General features: G+C 47.2%; 1 protein-coding gene across 1 annotated transcript; it reads left to right on the forward strand.

Moving 5' to 3' along the window:
- The first annotated feature begins 11,070 nt into the window (after positions 1-11,070).
- IL24 (interleukin 24) lies at positions 11,071-18,237 on the forward strand. The gene is made up of 6 exons (XM_021063319.2): positions 11,071-11,138; positions 13,477-13,627; positions 15,239-15,301; positions 16,186-16,344; positions 17,094-17,168; positions 18,063-18,237. The coding sequence occupies exons 1-6, from the start codon at positions 11,071-11,073 to the stop codon at positions 18,144-18,146; spliced, it is 600 nt and encodes a 199-aa protein (XP_020918978.2). The 3' UTR covers positions 18,147-18,237.
- The last annotated feature ends 556 nt before the right edge of the window (positions 18,238-18,793 follow it).

Below are 18,793 nucleotides of genomic sequence, written 5' to 3' on the forward strand. Positions count from 1 at the left end.
TCGGTCACCTTATGAAGTTATTACAATAATGTTGACTATATTCCCTATGCTGTAATTACATACGCAGGACATTTATTTTGTAACTGGAAATTTGTATCTGTGATCACCTTCATCTATTTCTCTTACCCCCTATTGTCATTTTAAAACAACTTTGTTCCATAAATAGACTGATAAAAAACTGGGATTAGTCGCAGTATAATCTAGTATATTATACTGTTTCCATGTGAGATACTATTATGAACACTGGGAAATTTTTTTTCTAAACAGGAGTTCCCTTGTGGCACAGTGGGTTAAGGATCTGCTGTTGTCACCGCTGTGGCTCAGGTCACTGCTGTGGCACAAGTTTGATCCCTGGCCTGGGAACTTTTGAATGTCATGGGTGTGGCCAAAAAGAAAAAAAAAATCTCTTCCCAAGTATAAGATCATATACTTAGAGGGTAAAAGTAGTTTGTAGCCACCCAAGCTCTTTTCATTAATAAAGCCTTTATGGTAATGTATAAAAAACAATTGTAGTAATATTTTAATAATAGCGACCCTTCCTTGTACTTCCTAATATGTTAGGCTGTCTTCTATGTACCTTGCATGTATTTTCTCATTTTATCCTCACAAATACCTATGAAAAGGATAGAGTTGTTATCTCACTTTCCAGATAAGGAAAATGAAACATGGAAGAATCCAGTGATGTACCCAAGGTCACACAGCTAGTAAGTTGCAGAGCCAAGGATGCACACACAGAGTGTGACTCTATGGCTACACACTTTCTAGTGCACAGTAGTGCTCCCATACACCTGGGCTTGGAGTCAGAGACCTGGGGTCAAGTCTAGAGGGTTCCATCTGCTACTAATATGAGCTTAGACAAATCACTGTTGAGTGAACTTGGCTTTCTGATCGATAAAATGGAGATAAAGATCTAGCCTCTGTTTCATAAGGGTTTTGTGAATATCAAATTGTGGAAGTATTTGCTAAACTACTACACAAGAGGCTGGTTTATTGGATTAGGGCAGAGAGGTACCCCCAAGAAATGATGAATTCCAGTCCCCTGCTACCAGAACCTGTCCCAGACCAATCACTCTGGAGGTATGTGGCACCTGGAGCCAAGAAAGTCTCAGTGTAACTGGGAAAGCTGCTTACTGAACTCTGTGATACTCTGGGCTCAAATACTCCATGAGGGGTGAGTGTGACCTTGCAGCATTTTTAGGCTGGAACCAATTGGCACTGAGTACCTAGTGAGGAGAATCCCACTCTCAGATCTCTGGGGCAGCAGCTGGAGCTTGCCATCATTGGCTCAGTCAGCCCTGATGGCACAGATGGTTCATGGATAAACTTCTGAGAAACACCCCTTTGCAGATTCTCAAAACACTCTAGAGAGCAGAACTCTGCAAGAGCCTGCTAGCTTTACATCAACATGTGGGACTGCAGCACTTTGAGATGTTTTTTGAGAATTTAATTTTATTGTGTTTTATTTTTTTGCCTTTTTTAGGGCCACCCCCCACCCCAGCATGTGGAGGTTCCCAGGCTAGGGGTCGAATCAGCTACATCTGCCGGCCTACACCACAGCCACAGCAACATGGGATCTGAGCAGCATCTGTGACCGCCACCACAGCTCACGGCAATGCTGGATCCTTATCGAGGCCAGGGATCAAACCCGCATCCTCATGGATACTAGTCAGGTTCATTACCACTGAGCCACAATGGGAACTCCTGAGAATTTTAATTTCTAATTTTTCATCACAGGTTAATGAAGGGTGGACATTCAGATTCTGGTAATCCAGGTTATTTTTATTCTTGGGAAGCAATCCATTCAACCAGGATTAAGCAGTGAGATCCATTAGATCTGCTTGCTTGTGGGGCCACCTATCCGATCTGGGAAGAGGTAGGTGACTTTTCAAGGCAGGAAACACTCACGGGGAAAACACCCTCTCTTCACTTGCATGAGTAATACATTTTCCAAGAGGATAGTTTTTGGAAGTTAGAGTCAGAGTCTGGGTAGAGAGCCCCGCCCACTCTTGCTGGAAACAGCTTCTATTCATCACCAATCAATTGACTTTTGATGATTCTCTGGATTTAATCATTTACCTGTGGGCAAAAAGGCTGTCAAAAAATCTATTTTGGTTTAAGAGTTCAAGTCACTTTGCATTTCCAGTACACTATGTAAGTCTTTTCAGGGATACAATTGCTCCTTTTTCACATTCTGGGGCAAGATCAGACTTGCTGGACTTTAGCCTTTCTCTGCCAGTTTTAAAATTCACATAGTGGAGTTCCCTGTGGGCTCAGAAGGTTAAGTATCCGTCATTGTCACTGCTGTGGTGTGGGTTCAATCCCTGGCCCTGGAACTTCTGCATGCTGCAGGTACAGCAAAAAAGAAAAAAAAAAAAATCCATGTAGTAAATGAGTAATGTGAGCATGTGTGGTGGGAGTTTGTATGTGCGTTGGCTTCTCCGAAACTTTTCACTGGCACCTGCAAGTAGAAAGGTTCCGTCACTCCTGCTGAGAACACAGGGCTTTCCCCTGCAGGTAAGGTTTTCAGACTTCCATCCATGCTCCATTCCAGAGCTGTTGCCCCGTTATGTGACTCCTGAATGACGGAGCAGCCAATTCTTTGATCTCAAAGTGGTCAGTGTCCTGCTATAACCTGATCTCATCCTGCTGCATGCATAGTTTACATAGCGTTTAAGGAGAACACAGTATATTCCATCAAAGAAGGATTTTGAGACTCTCTGTGACTTATTATGAGTTGTCTAAATAGCATGTTGAATAACGGTTTTGCCTGGGGCAGAGTCTACACTCATTTTCTGAGGGTTGAAAGATAATTTAAAGTTGTTTAAATCCCTCTCCCCGCTAACATTCCTTCTGTGTTAGTCAGGTTAGGCTAAATTATTTTTATTTATTTATTTTTGGCTTTTTGTCTTTTCTAGGGCTGCACCCACCAGCATATGGAGGTTCCCAGGCTAGGGGTCTAATAGGAGCTGTAGCGGCTGGCCTATGCCACAGCAACGCGGGATCCGAGCCGTGTCTGCAATCTATACCATAGCTCACAGAGACACCGGAGCCTTAACCCGCTGAGCAGGGCCAGGGATCGAACCCGCAACCTCATGGTTCCTAGTCGGATTCGTTAACCACTGAGCCACGACGGGAACTCCGAGGTTAGGCTAAGTTATGCTGCAGTGGTGAACAATACCTTAATCTTTCTTCGTGGATTATTATAACAATAATAGTTATTTCTCTCTTATGTTCTGTGTCCAATACGTGTTAGCATGGAGAATCTGCTCATCGTGGACACTCAGGGACCCAGGAGAAGGAGACGCTTCCTTATACTGCTGCCATCTCAACGAAGCAGGAGATGAGAGAACACGGAGGCAGCTACACTGGCTTTTAAATACTTCTATCTGAAAGGAGACATGATTCTTCTATTTATTTTTCCACTGGTCAAAATAGTCACATGGCCAAGCTGAGCTTCAGTGGAGCAGCAAAGTGCGAATTTCCTGTCTTCAAAGAAGAGGGAAATTGCAAACGTGGAGAGCAGCTGCAGGGTCTGCCTTCTTCCAAGTGGCTACCCCACCTAGAATACTTTCAGAGATTTAAGCATTCTTTATTCATGCGATGAGATTAACTCACCAAACTGCAGACTCCACATCATTCTGAATACTTTTCTTATTGAGTGTCTTACTATTGGAATTCCCATCACGGTTCCTCAGAGATGAATCTGACTAGTATCCATGAGGACACCGGTTCGATCCCTGGCCTCTCTCCATGGGTTAAGCATTTGGTGTTGCCATGAGCTATGGTGTAGGTCACAGATGCAGCTCAGATCTGGCATTGTGGCTGTGGCTCTGATTCAACCCCTAGTCTGAGAACCTCCATAGGCCACGGGTGAGTCCCTAAAAAGACAAAAAAAAAAAAAAATTATCTTACTATTTATTTATTCAGTAACCTATTCTGCTGTACTGAGCAATGTGAGGAAAAGAGAAAAACGTATCTGTTCCTGTGCCCACCCAGGGTCCTTGGTGAGGAGGAGGTGTGGGAGGGGGAGGGAAAGAAGAAGGAGGGGGAAGGGAGGGAAGAGGAAGGAGGAGAGAGATGAGATTTGATGCCACAAAAATCAAATCGCTGTGGCCTTCAAGGGTGATAACAGTTCCTTGCAGCTTTTGAGTGTGGTTTCAAGGAAGAGACCCTGAAAAACTGGTAACATACTAATGCAAGTCTCTCTCTTTCTCAAATGGTAGATGTTTGCTGAGTTCTTTTGTTTATACAAAAAGTTAATGTTTATAGATGCCAGATATACAAAAAGTTTAAAGATGAAAGTAAACATGTACCAGCCTGTAATATTATTCCTTCAAAATAAATATCATTAACAGAATGCGTGTGTGTAGGTGTGTATACGTATGAATACATATATACAAATGCAATCTGTTTTGGGCAGTCAACAACATATCACTGCCTTTTTTTTTTTTTTTTTTTTTTTTTTTTTTTGCTTTTTAGGGCCCTATCGACAGCAAATAGAGGTTCCCAGGCTAGGGGTTGAATCGGAGCTGTAGCCACTGGGCTACACCACAGCCACAGCAACGAGGGATCTGAGCCACGTCTGCAACCCACACGACAGCTCATGGCAACGCTGGATCCTTAACCCACTGATCAAGGCCAGGGATTGGACCGGCAACCTCATGGTTCCTAGTCGGATTTGTTTCCATTGAGCCACAAGGGGTACTCCCTCACTGTCTCTTTCTATGTGGAGGCAACAGATGGTGGTTATTGTTCGGCAGGTGGTAAGGACATCCAGGTTCTGGGAGCAGGAGGTGGAGGTGGGCAGCACAGTTTGGCTGGGAGCATGATGAACTGAGGTGTGGGAAGAGATAAAGCTGGAAAGGTGAGTAGACCAGGTCTCAGAGAATGTGCACTTCCATGCCAGGAATTTCAATAATTTTCTGTGGGCCATGGTGAAACTAATTATTTATTTAAATTTTAAATAACTTTTTAAAAAACCTTATACTTGTATTAAACTTGTGTAAACTTGGAAAATACAGGTGAGAAATTCCCTGGTGGCTCAACAGGTTAAGGATCCAATGTTGTCGCTTCTGTGGCTCCGGTCACTGCTGTGGTGCAGGTTTGAGCCCTGGCCTGGGAGCTTCAGCATGCCCTTGGTGCAGCCAAAAAAAAAAAAAAAAAAAAAAAAAAGGAAATATGGATAAGCTATAGAAAAGGAAAACAGTCATTATCTCACCACTCAAAAATAATTCCAACATCTTGGTATTTATATTTCTAGATCATTTTCAACACATACATATGCTCACTTTATTTTTTATAAAATGGGACCAAACTGCATATGTCATTCTGCAATCTGGTTTTTAAGCTTCAAACGTTACAAAAGTTTTTTTTTTTTTTTAAGAACGTAAAGACAAATTATATTTAGTGACTGAATAGCATTCTGTAACTTGGACTCTTACTTATAGAAATAACCAATTGAAGAGCATAGGAAAGTAAAAATCCATTTAACTTATCCTTCCCTTTAAATGCAATTAATTTACCTGGTTCTGAAATTAAGAATTGATTCAATAACAACCAACCTATCACTATTAACTAGTTTTAGGCCATTCTCCTTATCTACCCCTCAAAGAAACCTTGTACTCATTAGCAGTCTCTCTCAATTCCTTCTGTCTACCCAGTCCCCCAATCTCCAAGCCCTAGGCAGCCAGTACTCTATTTTCTGTCTCTATAGATGTGTCTTTTCTTGGCATTTTACATAAACTTTATCATAGGCATTCACTTCTTTGTGTAGCCTCTTCTGACACTCAGTAGATGCTTAGGGACTGTTTGGTCAGGAAGTGAGGGAATACACACAAGATTGAGAAGCTGACACATAGTAGTGAAGAGGAAAGAATACTGGATTGAGAACAGAAGACCTGCACTCTAAGTCTGATTCTGTTGTTTGTTTATGTGACCTCAGGAAAAATTATTCGACTTTTCTGACTTGTTGCTTTTCCTTTCTTTCTTTCTTTCTTTCTTTCTTTCTTTCTTTCTTTCTTTCTTTCTTTCTTTCTTTCTTTCTTTCTTTCTTTTTGTGGCAAGCAAGTGAAGTTTTTATTACAGGAAAGCAAACAGCTCCCAGGACAGCTGGGAGGGAGGAGAAGAGCCCCCCTCTCTATTGTCTTATAGGGGGGTTTATCCCTTAAAGATGAGGGGGTACCAACGTGGGGTCCACAAAGATGTGGTTTTCTCCCATTGGCCTTGCCCAGTTTCCTCTATCAGTCCTTGTCCAATAGGGGTCTTAGGGGTGGAAATGTCTCCTAAGTCTCATGGTTTCTTTGCCTTTCTCTTTCTGTAAACTGAGTCACAGAGGGCTAGGGATTAATGTCCATCTGGGTGTAGGTACACTCCCTATAGTAAACAAGGCCTGTGGGGATGTTACTCCCTGGAGCCCTTAAGCCACAAATGTTAATCAATAGCCCTATCAAAGAATGCCTTGAAGTCCACGCTCCTGCACTGACTACCTGAGTGACTCTTCTGTTTCTAATCTGCAAAGGACTGCTCATAATATCTATCCTCCTTCTCTCAGAAGGCTAGGGTCACTCTCGAATGAGAAAGATTACTTGGAGGTATTTTGTGCATCTAAGCATGCTGTGCAGGAGTTCCTGTTGTGGCTCAGCGGTTAATGACACGGGTTCGATCTGGCGTTGCCATGAGCTGTGGTTAAAAAAAAAAAAAAGACGTACAGATGTAAGAATGGTCTACATTTGTTTTCACTCTCTTCATTTGAAATGCCCGAGATAATAAATCATTTGTCACACCAGTGACAGAGGACAAGGTGGAACGGCCGAGTGACAGTGTAAGGGGGCCAAGCAGTGGACAGCCACCCCTCATCTCTGCTCCTGGAGCGATGGCAGCTGACACAGGGAGAGGACTAACAAAAGCCCAGGAATCCCACGTCTATCCGTGTGTGAGTTTCCCAGCCAAATAAGGAGATAACAATCTATCTTTGAAGATTAAATCAGTTCACTGGAAGAAAAATGGTGATGTAACTTTCTTTTATCTCTTGGTGCTCAGGAAATCTTAATTCATATTTTCATCACTTCTGTCCTGCAGGGCATTTCCATCAATCAGAAGAAGGGGAGGGGATTCAGGTTTACCTGTGAACTATTTACTGCCTGCCTTACCTGGGAGTGGAGAAGGCACCCGGCTCCTGGTCCAGTTTTTTTTCTTTCTAGGGCTGCACCCGCGGCACATGGAGGTTCCCAGGCTAGGGGTCGAATCAGGGCTATAGCTGCCGGCCTACGCCACAGTCACAGCAATGCGGGATCCAGCCATGTCTGCAACCTACACCACTGCTCTTGGCAACACAGGATCTTTAACCCACTGAGCGAGGCCCAGGATGGAACCTGCATCCTCATGGATCCTAGTCGGATCTGCTGATGGGAACTGCAAGGGTTCCCTTCTTATCCTTCTCTGTTCCTAGGTCAGATCTTTCCCCTGTAGCCACTACTTTCCTCTAGTCCAGGATTTCTTAACCTCAGCACTTTTGGCATTGGGAGAAGGGGACACTTGACTCGTTGTGGTGAGGGGTAGTCCTGTGCTCTGCTGGGTGTTTTAGCAGCATCCCTGGCCCATTTCACTACCCGTCAGTAGCACTTCCACTTCCCACCCCCATCCCTGTTATGACAACCTAAAATATCTCCACATTGTCAAATGCCCCTTGGGGGCAAACTTGCCCCATTGAGTATCCCTGCTCTAGTCCCTTCTTCTTCACTTGAAGTCCTCATTTGTTAAGCCTTTACCCTGTGAAAGATACTGGATGGTCCTCTGTGGCTTTTATGTAAATTCTTATCAAATTTTAATATACACAAGAATCACCATGGGAGCTTTTAAAAGGCATATTATGGTTCAGTAGGTTGGAGGAAGGGTCTGAGATTTTTGCATTTCTTTCTATTTTTTTTTTCTTTTTTGCTGCCCCATAAAATATGGAAGATCCCTGGCCAGGAACTGACTCTGAGCCAGAGCTGTGACCCACGCCACAGCTGCAGCAACACAGGATCCTTAACTCACTGTGCCACAGTGGGAACTCCCAATTTCTTACAAGCTTTTATTTATTTATTTATTTATTTATTATTTTTCTTGTCTTTTTGGGGCTGCACTCACGGCATATGGAGGTTCCCGAGCTAGGCGTCTAATCGGAGCTACAGCTGCCGGCCTATGCCACAGCCACAGCAACCCCAGATCTGAGCCACGTCTGCGACCTACGCCACAGCTCACAGCAATGCCAGATCTGTTACCTGCTGAGCAAGGCCAGGGATTGAACCCGAAACCTCATGGTTCCCAGTTGGATTTGTTTCCGCTGTGCCACGATAGGAACTCCTTACAAGGTTTTAGATATTGCTGTTCTGCTGGAGCACAGACAGACCACAAGTTGAGCAGCAAGGTTCTCTCTGTGTCTGTGGCCCCATGAGCACTCGGTTTTACAGTTGAGGAAGCTGGGGCTCAGAGAGCCCATAGGGTCTTATATTTTGGACCCAAGTTTGCTTGCATGCAAAGCTCGTACTCGTAACCAGCGATCGCAGTTGATGTTGGGCCAAGGTCCTTGAGTTCTTCCCTTACCCTCCCTTCCTGGGGAATCTTGCTCTGATAAGCCCTGCCAAGCCTGAGACGCAGGCACGTGTTTGCCTGGAATATCCATATTGCATTATTCTTCCCTTAGACAGAATGAGCTGCTCATGACCCCAGGTGGATATCCTGGAATTACTGAGCTCTATCCATGACCTCATGCCTCTGTCCTAGCCTGCCCTGCTAACAGCTCATCCCTCCTACCCTCCTGCCTATCAGCAGACGGTTGTCTAGGACTGCAGCTGCCCTAGGGGCTTACTTTTCTCCTCAGCTTCCTGCCTTAACTGTGGAGTTTCTCCAGCCCTCCTCTGCCTCCCCTCCTCTATTGCCCCAATACCCTTAAAAAAAAATTTTTTTATTGGACTATAGTTGCCTTACAACACACTGTATTGTTTTCAGGTGTACAGCAAAATGAACCAGTACTGCATATACATAAGTACATTTTTTTCAGATTCTTCTCCCATGTATAGATTATTACAGACTATAGATTTCCTTGTGCTACAAATAGCTCTTTATTAGTTATCTAATTTATATATGGTAGTGTGTATATATTTATCCCAACCTCCTAATTTTTTCTCTCCACCACGCTTTCCCCTTTGGTAACCATAAGTTTGTTTTCTATGTCTGCAAGGCCATTTCTGTTTTGTACATAAGTTCATTTGTATCACTTTTAAAGATTCCACATATTAGTGAGCTCATATGGTATTTGTCTCTGTCTGACTTACTTTACTTAATATGATAATCTCTAGGTCCATCCATGTTGCTGCAAATGTCATTATTTCATTCTTTTTTTATGGCTGAGTAGTATTCCATTGTCTATTTGTACCAGATCTTCTTTATCCATTCCTCTGTTGATGGACATTTAGGTTGCTTCATGTCTTGGCCATTGTAAATGGTGCTGCAATGAACACTGGGCACGTATCTTTTCGAATTCTGGTTTTCTCTGGATAGATGCCCAGGAGTGCGCTTGCTGGATCATTTGATAGTTCTGTAGGTTTTTAAGGAACCTCCATACTGTTCTCCATGGTAGTTGCACCAATTTACATTCCCACCAAAAGTATAGGAGGGTTTAGTGCCACAATCTTCTTGCCTTCTCCTCTGTCTTACCAAGCCTCTTGGCATCTTCTTCCCATCATAGATAGTTACAGATTTTTAGGAATGACCTAGACACTGAAGGGGAAAAGTGGGGGTGATGTGGGTCCCTGTCTAGGACTAGAGGACAAGGCTCAGGCTTCCGAGAGCAAAGGACCCGGGTATGGTCTCTGTGGTAGCAGTGGCCAACAGGCCAACCTGGGGGCCTCAGCACATATTTGATTTGCTAAAGAAAACAAACAACATTGTGTGTGATGGAGGGGAGGGGGGCTGGTGCCAGAGAGATTAAGGGTCTACCACCTGGAAAGATGGGAAAGGGCTGCTCCTCCCAACATTTGTCCCCTGTTCTTCCTTTCCACCAAGCTGGCGACAGTGACCCTGCCACTCCCATCATGTTTCTACTCCTGTGTCTTCGCTTGGACACAAGTTAAAGGAAACTCTTAGAATGTTTGTGCAGGGAGGTAATTCAGAGCAGGGCTTGGCGACCTCTCTCTGTAAAGGGCCAGATAGTAAATATTTTTGGCTTTGTGGTCATACGGCCTCTGTCATAAAATTACCCCTCCCTGCCATGGGAGTACAAACCAGCCCGAAGCCACATGTAAACAAGTGGTGATGGCTGTGTCCCAACTCACATTTATTTATGGACCCTGAGCTTTGAATCCACATATTTTCATTGTCACCAAATACATGTTCTTCTTTGGATTTTTTTCCTCCTAATCATTAACACATATAAAAGCTATTCTCTCGTCACCGGGCTAAGCCCTTCTTAGCATATTCTTGGCCAGGAGTTTGCCAATTCTTCATTCAGAGTCCTGTGTTTCTCAAAACATGTTTCTCAGGGTCATGGTCAAATAGTTGTAGGAAAGCCTGGGTTAAAGAAAGTTAAAGAGGAGTTCCCTTGTGGCATACAGGTCCTTCCCATGTAAAGGACCTGGTGTTGTCCCTGCAGCAGCTTGGGTTGCTGCTGTGGTGCGGGTTTGATCCCTGGCCCAGGAGCTTCCATAGGCCATAGGTGCAGCAAGAAAAAAAGAAAAGAAAAGAAAGTTAAATGTATGCCTGGCCCCCTGCCTCTCCAGGGCACTACAGCCTTCCAAGAGGGGCTAGAACACGCCAGCCTTCTCTAAGTTACTGACAGTGAACTCCCTGTTGCACAGAGAGTCTTGCAGACAAGCAACCCTCAGGACTGGATTCTGTGGCACACGCTTTGGGGACTTTGCTCCAGCCTGCCCCTCATTTTACACACGGAGAACCCGAAGCCTCAGCGCCTAGCTAGCTGGCACACGGCCAGGTCGCTTGATGGCACTGGTGCTCCTGACACCCCACACTGCCACATCCCCTGGGTGATCCCAGGCCGAGCAGCAATGGCCGAGGTTAGGCTATCAGCACACCATGGTCCCCAAGCTTTCCAGCAGCTTCCTTAGTCTTCCTGAACCCAAGACAGGGCACATGTCCAAAGGGTGGGTATACACCTGTATGTCAGGAAACACGCTTAAAATTCTTGTCCCTGACTGATTAAAGAAAGAGAATTTCTCGGCTATCCTTGGCCTCTGGGCTACTGTCGCATCATAAACAGGGCATAATTATTGAGTGATTCTGGCAGTAAGGGGACTAGTGCACCCTGTACAGTAATATTTTATTTCCAGGTGTATTGGGTTTACAAAGCACCTCTGTGTCATTTTCGCCTTTGCACCTCGCACTGCCTTCTGGGGGTAGCCAGACAGCTTTTTGTTTGCTTGCTCATCCTATTTTTATGGATGCAGAAACTGAGGCTCAGGGAAGCAGAAGTAGAACTCAGATCAGGTCGCATCTCACCTCAGGTGCTGCTTTCTGCATTGCCCATTGTCTCAGAGTGAAGGGTGACTAGGCAGTGAAGTAATTCTCTAGGAAAGCATGACCAATTTCCCTTTCTCCACCTCCCTCTTCTTCCTCCGCCCCTCCCCTGCAGCCCCCATATATATGAAGCTCCACAAAGCCCTGCTTACCTGCACACCTTTGCTTTTGAAACAACTTCCAGAGCTGGGACAGGCACCTGCAGTTATCCCCCGAGATCAGGTAAGGGTGCCTGACCAGCCCTCTTCCTCTACCGCGGGAGCCAGCCACCGCCACGCAGCAAATCCTCAGGCATCACTGCCAGGACCCGAGGTGAGTGATGGAGACTCTGGAGTACTTGGCTTTGAAGCCTTAGACCACTGCCTTTTGGGGACTGGGCGCTGGGGGCTGGAGACAGGCAACTTTTCCAGAAGGATGAGATAGATTGTGGAAGAGACCTGCTCTTTTGGGTTTAACACCAAGAAGAATTTAGGCTGGAGAGTTCTCATCGGGGCTCAGCGGTCAACAAACCTGACTAGGAACCATGAGGTTGCAGGGTCAAATCCCTGGCCTCGCTCAATGGGTTCAGGATCTGGCGTTGCCGTGAGCTGTGGTGTAGGTCGCAGACGAGGCTCAGATCCCGTGTTGCTGTGGCTGTGGTGTAGGCTGGTGGCTGCAGCTCTGATTTGACCCCCTAGCCTGGGAACCTCCCTATGCTGAGGGTGTGGCCCTAAAAAAAAAAAAAAAAATTTAGGCTGGACGGGAAGAAGGGCAGGAGGATTATGAGGCCCAGAGAGGAACTTGCAAGAGAAGCTGCAGAGCCTGTGGGGTTTGAAAAAAGGGAATGGAAAGACACTGAGGGAGAGGCTGAAGCGTATTGCTGCACGCTGGGCCGGTGCTGGCCCTGGGCCCACTTCTCTGGCCCCTGCGTTGGCAGGCACCCCAGAGACAGGCCCTCTCTCTGCTTCCTGCCCAGGCTAAAGGTGGAAGTCTGAGCATCCTCAGGTGTCAAACCAGTGCCAGGAAGTGAGAAGGGGAGAGAGGTGTTGAACAGTAGAGGCTGACAGAACACCGTCAATCAACTCTAATGGAAAAAAGAAACATCTTAAAAAAAAAAAAAGAAAAGAAAAAGGGATGGAGGGAAGGAAGACGGAAGGAAGACAAGCGAGGGGCAAAGCGTCAGGGAGAAGAAGCCTCTGCCTACAGTTATGATAGACAGACAATGGGCTTCCCTTTCCCTGGCTCCGGGCTCTTCACACAGTCATTCAGTGGACGGTTTTCAAGGTGATTCATCTGGAAACCCGACTCCGCCTCTGGCTCAGTTACCTGAAAAGTTAATTCTCAGAGGCAAGAGTGAGTCGGTCAGCTGAGCTTGTGACCGTGACTGTGACCTACCCGCTGCGCCCCTCCCTGTCGGCCAGGAGTAATCCCACGGCTCCCTGGGGATGAGGCGTCCCAGGTGGCCTTTTCCTGGGGAGGGAACAAAGACCTGCCCACGTGCACCTGGGGACAGAGGGCAGAACTCAGACAGGGAAACACCTAGTTATGCTCTCTATCCTCCCGCATCTGGGTTCTGCCTATGTGACATGATAATTCTCCACTTCTTCTCTCTGTGGGGTCAAATTTGGACTGTCAGTTTGTTGGCTAGAGGGGACCGTGATGGAGCAAGGAAGGACGTGCAGTGTGTGTGTGTGACATGGATGGGCGGGGTTGGGGGACCACAGTGGGATAGCTGGACCAGTGGCTGTGAGACTGAGGGGCAGAAAGGCCCTTGACCCGCCCCAGCAATATTTGCAATATTCTAACATGTTTGCAATATTCTAACCCTGGGAACCCACCCCAGTCTCAGGGTTCCCATCTGTGGGCCCCCAGGACTGGCCGAGGGCAGAGCTAAGGAGCATTTCTATGGGATAAACCCCTGCTGGGGCAGAGGCCCACCTCAGTGGGATACCTCCCTTTCTTTCAGATGGGCTCTCCTGCGCCCAGGGCTGCCCTTCCCTGCCTGGGTCTGATCCTGCTTCTCTGGAGCCAGGGGCCAGGGGTCCAGGGCCAAGAATTCCAATTTGGACCCTGCCGAGTGGAAGGGATAGTTCTCCAGGAACTATGGGAGGCCTTCTGGGACATGAAGGATGTTGTGGTGAGTGAATTGCTCTTCTGGACCCAGATGTGGCTATGATTCTGGGTGGAGGGTAATTATTGTATTTTATTTTATCATTTCATTTCATTTTTTCTTTTTAGAGCCACACCCGTGGCATACGGAAGTGCCCAGGCCAGGGGTCGAATCAGAGCTACAGCTATTGGCCTACGCCACAGCCATAGCAAGGTGGGATCTGAACCTAATCTGCAGTATGCGCCACAGCTCACGGCAATGCTGGATCCCTGACCCACTGCGCAAGGCCAGAGACCGAACCCGCATTCTCATGGATACTAGTCAGGTTCATTTCCAATGCACCACAATGGGAACTCTGAGGGTAATATTTTATGAGCGTGGAGCTCTTTGCAGCCTGCAGATCTTGGTGAAGTCAGGGGAGTCACAAGCCCACATGTCCTTGTGCACCTGAGGAAGCTGAGGCTCAGAAAGATGCAGCTGGTCTATAGGGAAAGAAACACAGCTCATGGGGAAGAAAGAGCGCCTGATTCATTTCAGCTTCATCGGTGTCCCAGGGAACCTGAGACTCCACCAAAGGGAAGTCACCGGAAACCCTCTGAGACCTTTTGGAATTTTCACCTACTGCTTTGCCAGGTTCTGCTGGTCTGTTCCACCTTCTTAGGCTTTAGCTCAAGGTCCAAAGCATGTTGAGTGCTGAGTTGACAAATAATGATGAACAAAGCTTGGGGCAAGTACTCCTTAAAAGATAATGCAAGAGTTCCCATCGTGGTGCACTGGAAATGAATCTGACTAGGAACCATGAGGTTTTGGGTTCGATCCCTGGCCTCGCTCAGTGGGTTAAGGATCTGGCATTGCCATGAGCTGTGGCGTAGGTCGCAGAGGCAGCTTGGATCTGGCGTTGCTGTGGCTACAGCTCCTGTTAGACTCCTAGCCTGGGAACCTCCATATGTCATGGGTGCAGTCCTAAATAGACAAAAGACAAAAAAAAAAAAAAAACCCAAAAACAAACAAAAAAAACAAACACAAGATAAGGCAGCTGCAAGGTGGGAAGGGGGAGCTTGACAAGGCAGCCTGGGGAGATGGGAGAGTGCTGTACTGGGTACAGGGCACCTATGTGTGATCTTGACCTTGAACCAGTCACTCATGCCTCCATCAGTTTCCTTAATTGCACAGTGAGGAGGTAAGACGAAGGAGCTCTAAAGTTCCTCCCTCTCAAGAATTCTTTGGCTCAAAAATCCAAGAACTGGGATGAGTGGTTGGCTGCAGGGGAAGCTCTGAGGTGCAGCCTTCCCAACCTCCCATGGAGTCTGGACGGAAAATTCTGCCCCTAGTAGGCGCTTAAACCAAATGCTTATTGCTTCCTGCCTCAAGGGACCAAATGGATCAAACAGGCCCCTCACCAAAGCTCTGAGAGCTCCTGGGATCCCATCTGCCCCTCAGAGTGACATTTGGTGGCTGGAACCTTATACCCTGCCCCAGAGGCAAACTCAGCATGGTCCTTCCTGGGCCCTCCCGTGGGCCTCTGAGATCTCAGACTGGACAGATTTAGGGGCCTGGGGAAGCCATATGTATTTGCAGGATGGGTTTCTATGCTGACCCCCCCCCCCCCAGAGACACCTGCTCTTTTTGTTCCCTTAGCAAGCTCAGGATAACATCACGAATGTCCGGCTGCTGCGGAAGGAGGTTCTGCAGAACGTCTCGGTAATCAGATGCGGGGGAAAGGGGGTGCCTCCCCCTGGGTGGCTGATCTTCTATGGGCGGGGGCTGAGGGGTCCTAGGGGAGGCTGATGGAAGACTTTACTTCTGGTCCAGGCTGAACGTACCCAGAACAGGGCTGGGGTGTGAGCCAGAGAAGGCAAGTCTGGGATCATCCCCCCAGTATCTGAGCTATGTGGGTATGTGACTATATGGCCTGGGACAAGGGACGGGGATTGAGGCTCGTAAACACCTGTCTTCACTCAGCCGGAGCTGCCATCAATCTTGATTTCTCTTTCGCTTGTGTCAGCCCCAGTGGGTGTGTGCTTAGGCCTCTTCCATGCCCTTCCTATTTTCTCACCCATAACTCATCACCCATCTAGGCAGTGAGCACTAACAACTGAGCGCTGAGCCCTGAGAGATGCTGAGCTTCCCTCTGTGACAGCTCAGGGGACCAGGGTGCAATCCTTGTGTGCAGGGGGCTAGTTTCCTTTTCTCCTCCTTTCTTCTTCTTCCAAGGCTTATTTTCCCCTGCCAACTCTCAACCAAACAAGATCCGATGCTTTTCAAGGTCCATCACCTCCTGTAGCTATTAGAGAGGCCATGTTGCAGAAAAATGTATACTAACGCAATGGGAGTCAGGAGTCCCCGGGGGCTAAGGGTGCACCTGCCAGTGGGTCCAGCCATGGGACCCTGGGCAAGTCCCTCCCCTGGGTCTGAGGTTCCTCCAGCCAACAGAGGCGCCTGAAGGCTCTTTCAGATCTAGCATTTTTGAGCATCTCCGAGAAAGTCCCTGCCTCTACTGTGGTTATCTCGCTTGGGGTGGGTTGTTCATCCAGAGCTGGGGTGGGCAGAGGCCTCGGCTCCACAGTGACCCCGTCCCTCCCCAGGAGGCTGAAAGCTGCTACCTCATCCATTCCCTGCTGAAGTTCTACTTGAACACCATCTTCAAAAACTACCGTGAAAAGGCAGTTAAGTTCAGGATCCTGAGGTCATTCTCTACTCTGGCCAACAACTTTGTGGTCATCATGTCAAAACTGCAACCCAGTGTGAGTTGAACAAAGCTGGGACTGGGGCCACGCACGCAAGGCCGTGTTTTTGGAAGATTCCTCTTCCCATATCTGCTCTGGGCTTTTATTCCATGACAGGGAACTTCAGGGGTCATGGGAAAGAGAGCAGGCTCAGGACACCAGCACTTCTGGGTTCAAGTCCAGGTCTGCTTTAAACCAGCTGGGTGTCTGTTTGCTAGGTGGGCAACCTCTCTGGGCTTTGTTTTCTTATCTGTAAAATGCTGATGATCTCCCCCACCTGGTAAGACTGCTGTGGGGATTCAAGGAGGCAGCCCCGGAGTTCCCGTTGTAGCTCAGCGGAAGAGAATCTGGCTAGCATCCATGAGGATGCGGGTTCGATCCCTGGCCTCACTCAGTGGGTTAAGGATCCAGCATTGCCGGGAGCTGTGGTGTGGGTCACAGACGCAGCTCAGATCCCGCATTGCTGTGGCTGTGGTATAGACTGGCAGCGATAGCTCCAATTGGACCTCTAGCTTGGGAACCTCCATATGCCTCAGGTATGGCTCTGAAAAGACAAAAAGACTAAAAAAAAAAAAAAAAAAAAAAAAAAAAGAGGTTGCCCCAGCGCACAGTGGTAATTCAGCATTAACACCACCCTGGGGTCGTGGGATCTAGAGCTGTCCTCGCAGTCCCTTGGGACTTCCCCTGGCATCACTAGGAAGCTGTGGGAGGGGGCTTGCCTCTGTTCCTACCTGACACTGGGCATTTTTATTTTTTCTATTATCCAGCAGGAAAATGAGATGTTTCCCATCAGTGAGAATGCACGCAGGCGTTTTCTGCTATTCCAGCGAGAATTTAAACAGGTATCAAGGCTAGGAACTGTGAGCTGCCCAGCCGGAGGTAGACTTAGCTGAACTGTCACCCAAGGGTGCCCCTGCAGAATTGTCACACAAGGGAAATCCAATGCAGAATTCAATGCAGGTGACCCCACCCAGATTGCCCCAAAGTCACTTGACTTTGCAGGCATACAGGTATAGCTGTATTAATTGCCATATATGCTATGTCAACATCATGCATGACATGGCTTGTTTTTCTGCCAGTTTTCACGTTTAAAATGCTATTATATTTCCCTACAAGATGATGTCACTACCGGGTACATTCCCAGTGAGAGTTTTATGGGTACTGAGGTGGGTAATTGGAGTCAGAAGTGAGGGAGGAAAAAGGGAGAACCACCAACCCTGACACACATCTGCAGTGTTTTCCATAATGCTCAGTTGTGTGGCCTTTTCCCAAATGACAACAACAAAGAAAATCCAGATTTCATACCCAGCTCCTCCCACAAAATGTGTACAATTTTGATCACGTTTTGGAGAACTGGATGCACCAGCATGTAAATAAATGGTGAAGAGCAATAACACACGATGGAAAGAGGCCACATGGGCTTCAGTTTCATCATCTGCACAGAAGACTCAGGAGGTGGATCAGACCCACCTTGCGCTGGGATTCTGATTCTCATGGTCAGGGACTCCAGAAGCTTTCCCCTTGCTCTTTATCTGCTGCTGCTCACTGGCCCATTGGTCCTCACCCCCGGAGCAGACAACACACACAATGGGGAACAATGGATGGGTCGGTGGCCTTGACAGAGGCCATCCCAAAGGGGACACAGCCCTTGATGTGGAGTCAGGCCAAGTTCGGGGTTGGAAGGAAACCTATCCTGTGACTAACATGACAGATCTTCAACTCGCCTTTTCTTTTAGTTGGACAGAGAAGTGGCTCTGACCAAAGCCTTTGGAGAAATGGACATTCTCTTGACCTGGATGGAGACATTCTACCAGCGCTGAAGGCCTAGACCAGGAAACCCTCCTTGTTCTCCGTGTCATTTCAAATGGGTGTCCCTTTCCGTGATGTTCTCTGGGCACTTCACATCCTTGATCAAGGGTCCCATTCTTGGCCAAGGCTTATCCTCAAAGATTTTGTTCTTTAAGTGGCCCCACCAACCAGTCATGGGAGGTGTCCCTCAGATGCTGTGAAGAGTCTACAGAGCAGATTCCTCTATTTATTACAACTCTATTTAATTCCTATCAGTGTTTTAACTGATGTCATATTTATTTGTCAGATTGAAAGTTGGGAGGAGGCTGCAAGGATGGTGCCCCCACACATCTCTGTCATCCTCCACCATCCTTGCTGCTGTGTGGAGTAACGATGGGTGCTCAGTAAATGCTTAATAAATTGGATGTTTTGAAACCTGTCTTTGAATGGTTGAGGAACAATGAGGAATGTTGGGATATGAAGTGGAACTTTAGGGCATGGAAATCACACTGTCATAACATCTCCAGGAACAGAGGTGAGGGCGCTGGTTTGAAACATAAATGATAAAGGATATAATATGCGGGGGGTGCCCAGCACAAAGAAGATGCTCCCTAAACACAGCATTTCTTACCCCCTCCTCCCCCCTACACTCCCGCCATCCCTGCCCTTTGGATAATCT

This window comes from Sus scrofa, chromosome 9, assembly GCF_054392235.1.
Source record: "Sus scrofa isolate SSC_HxYL_T2T_F1_AM1 chromosome 9, Sscrofa_HxYL_maternal_Yorkshire_Landrace_v2.0, whole genome shotgun sequence".
Taxonomy (NCBI): Eukaryota; Metazoa; Chordata; class Mammalia; order Artiodactyla; family Suidae; genus Sus; species Sus scrofa.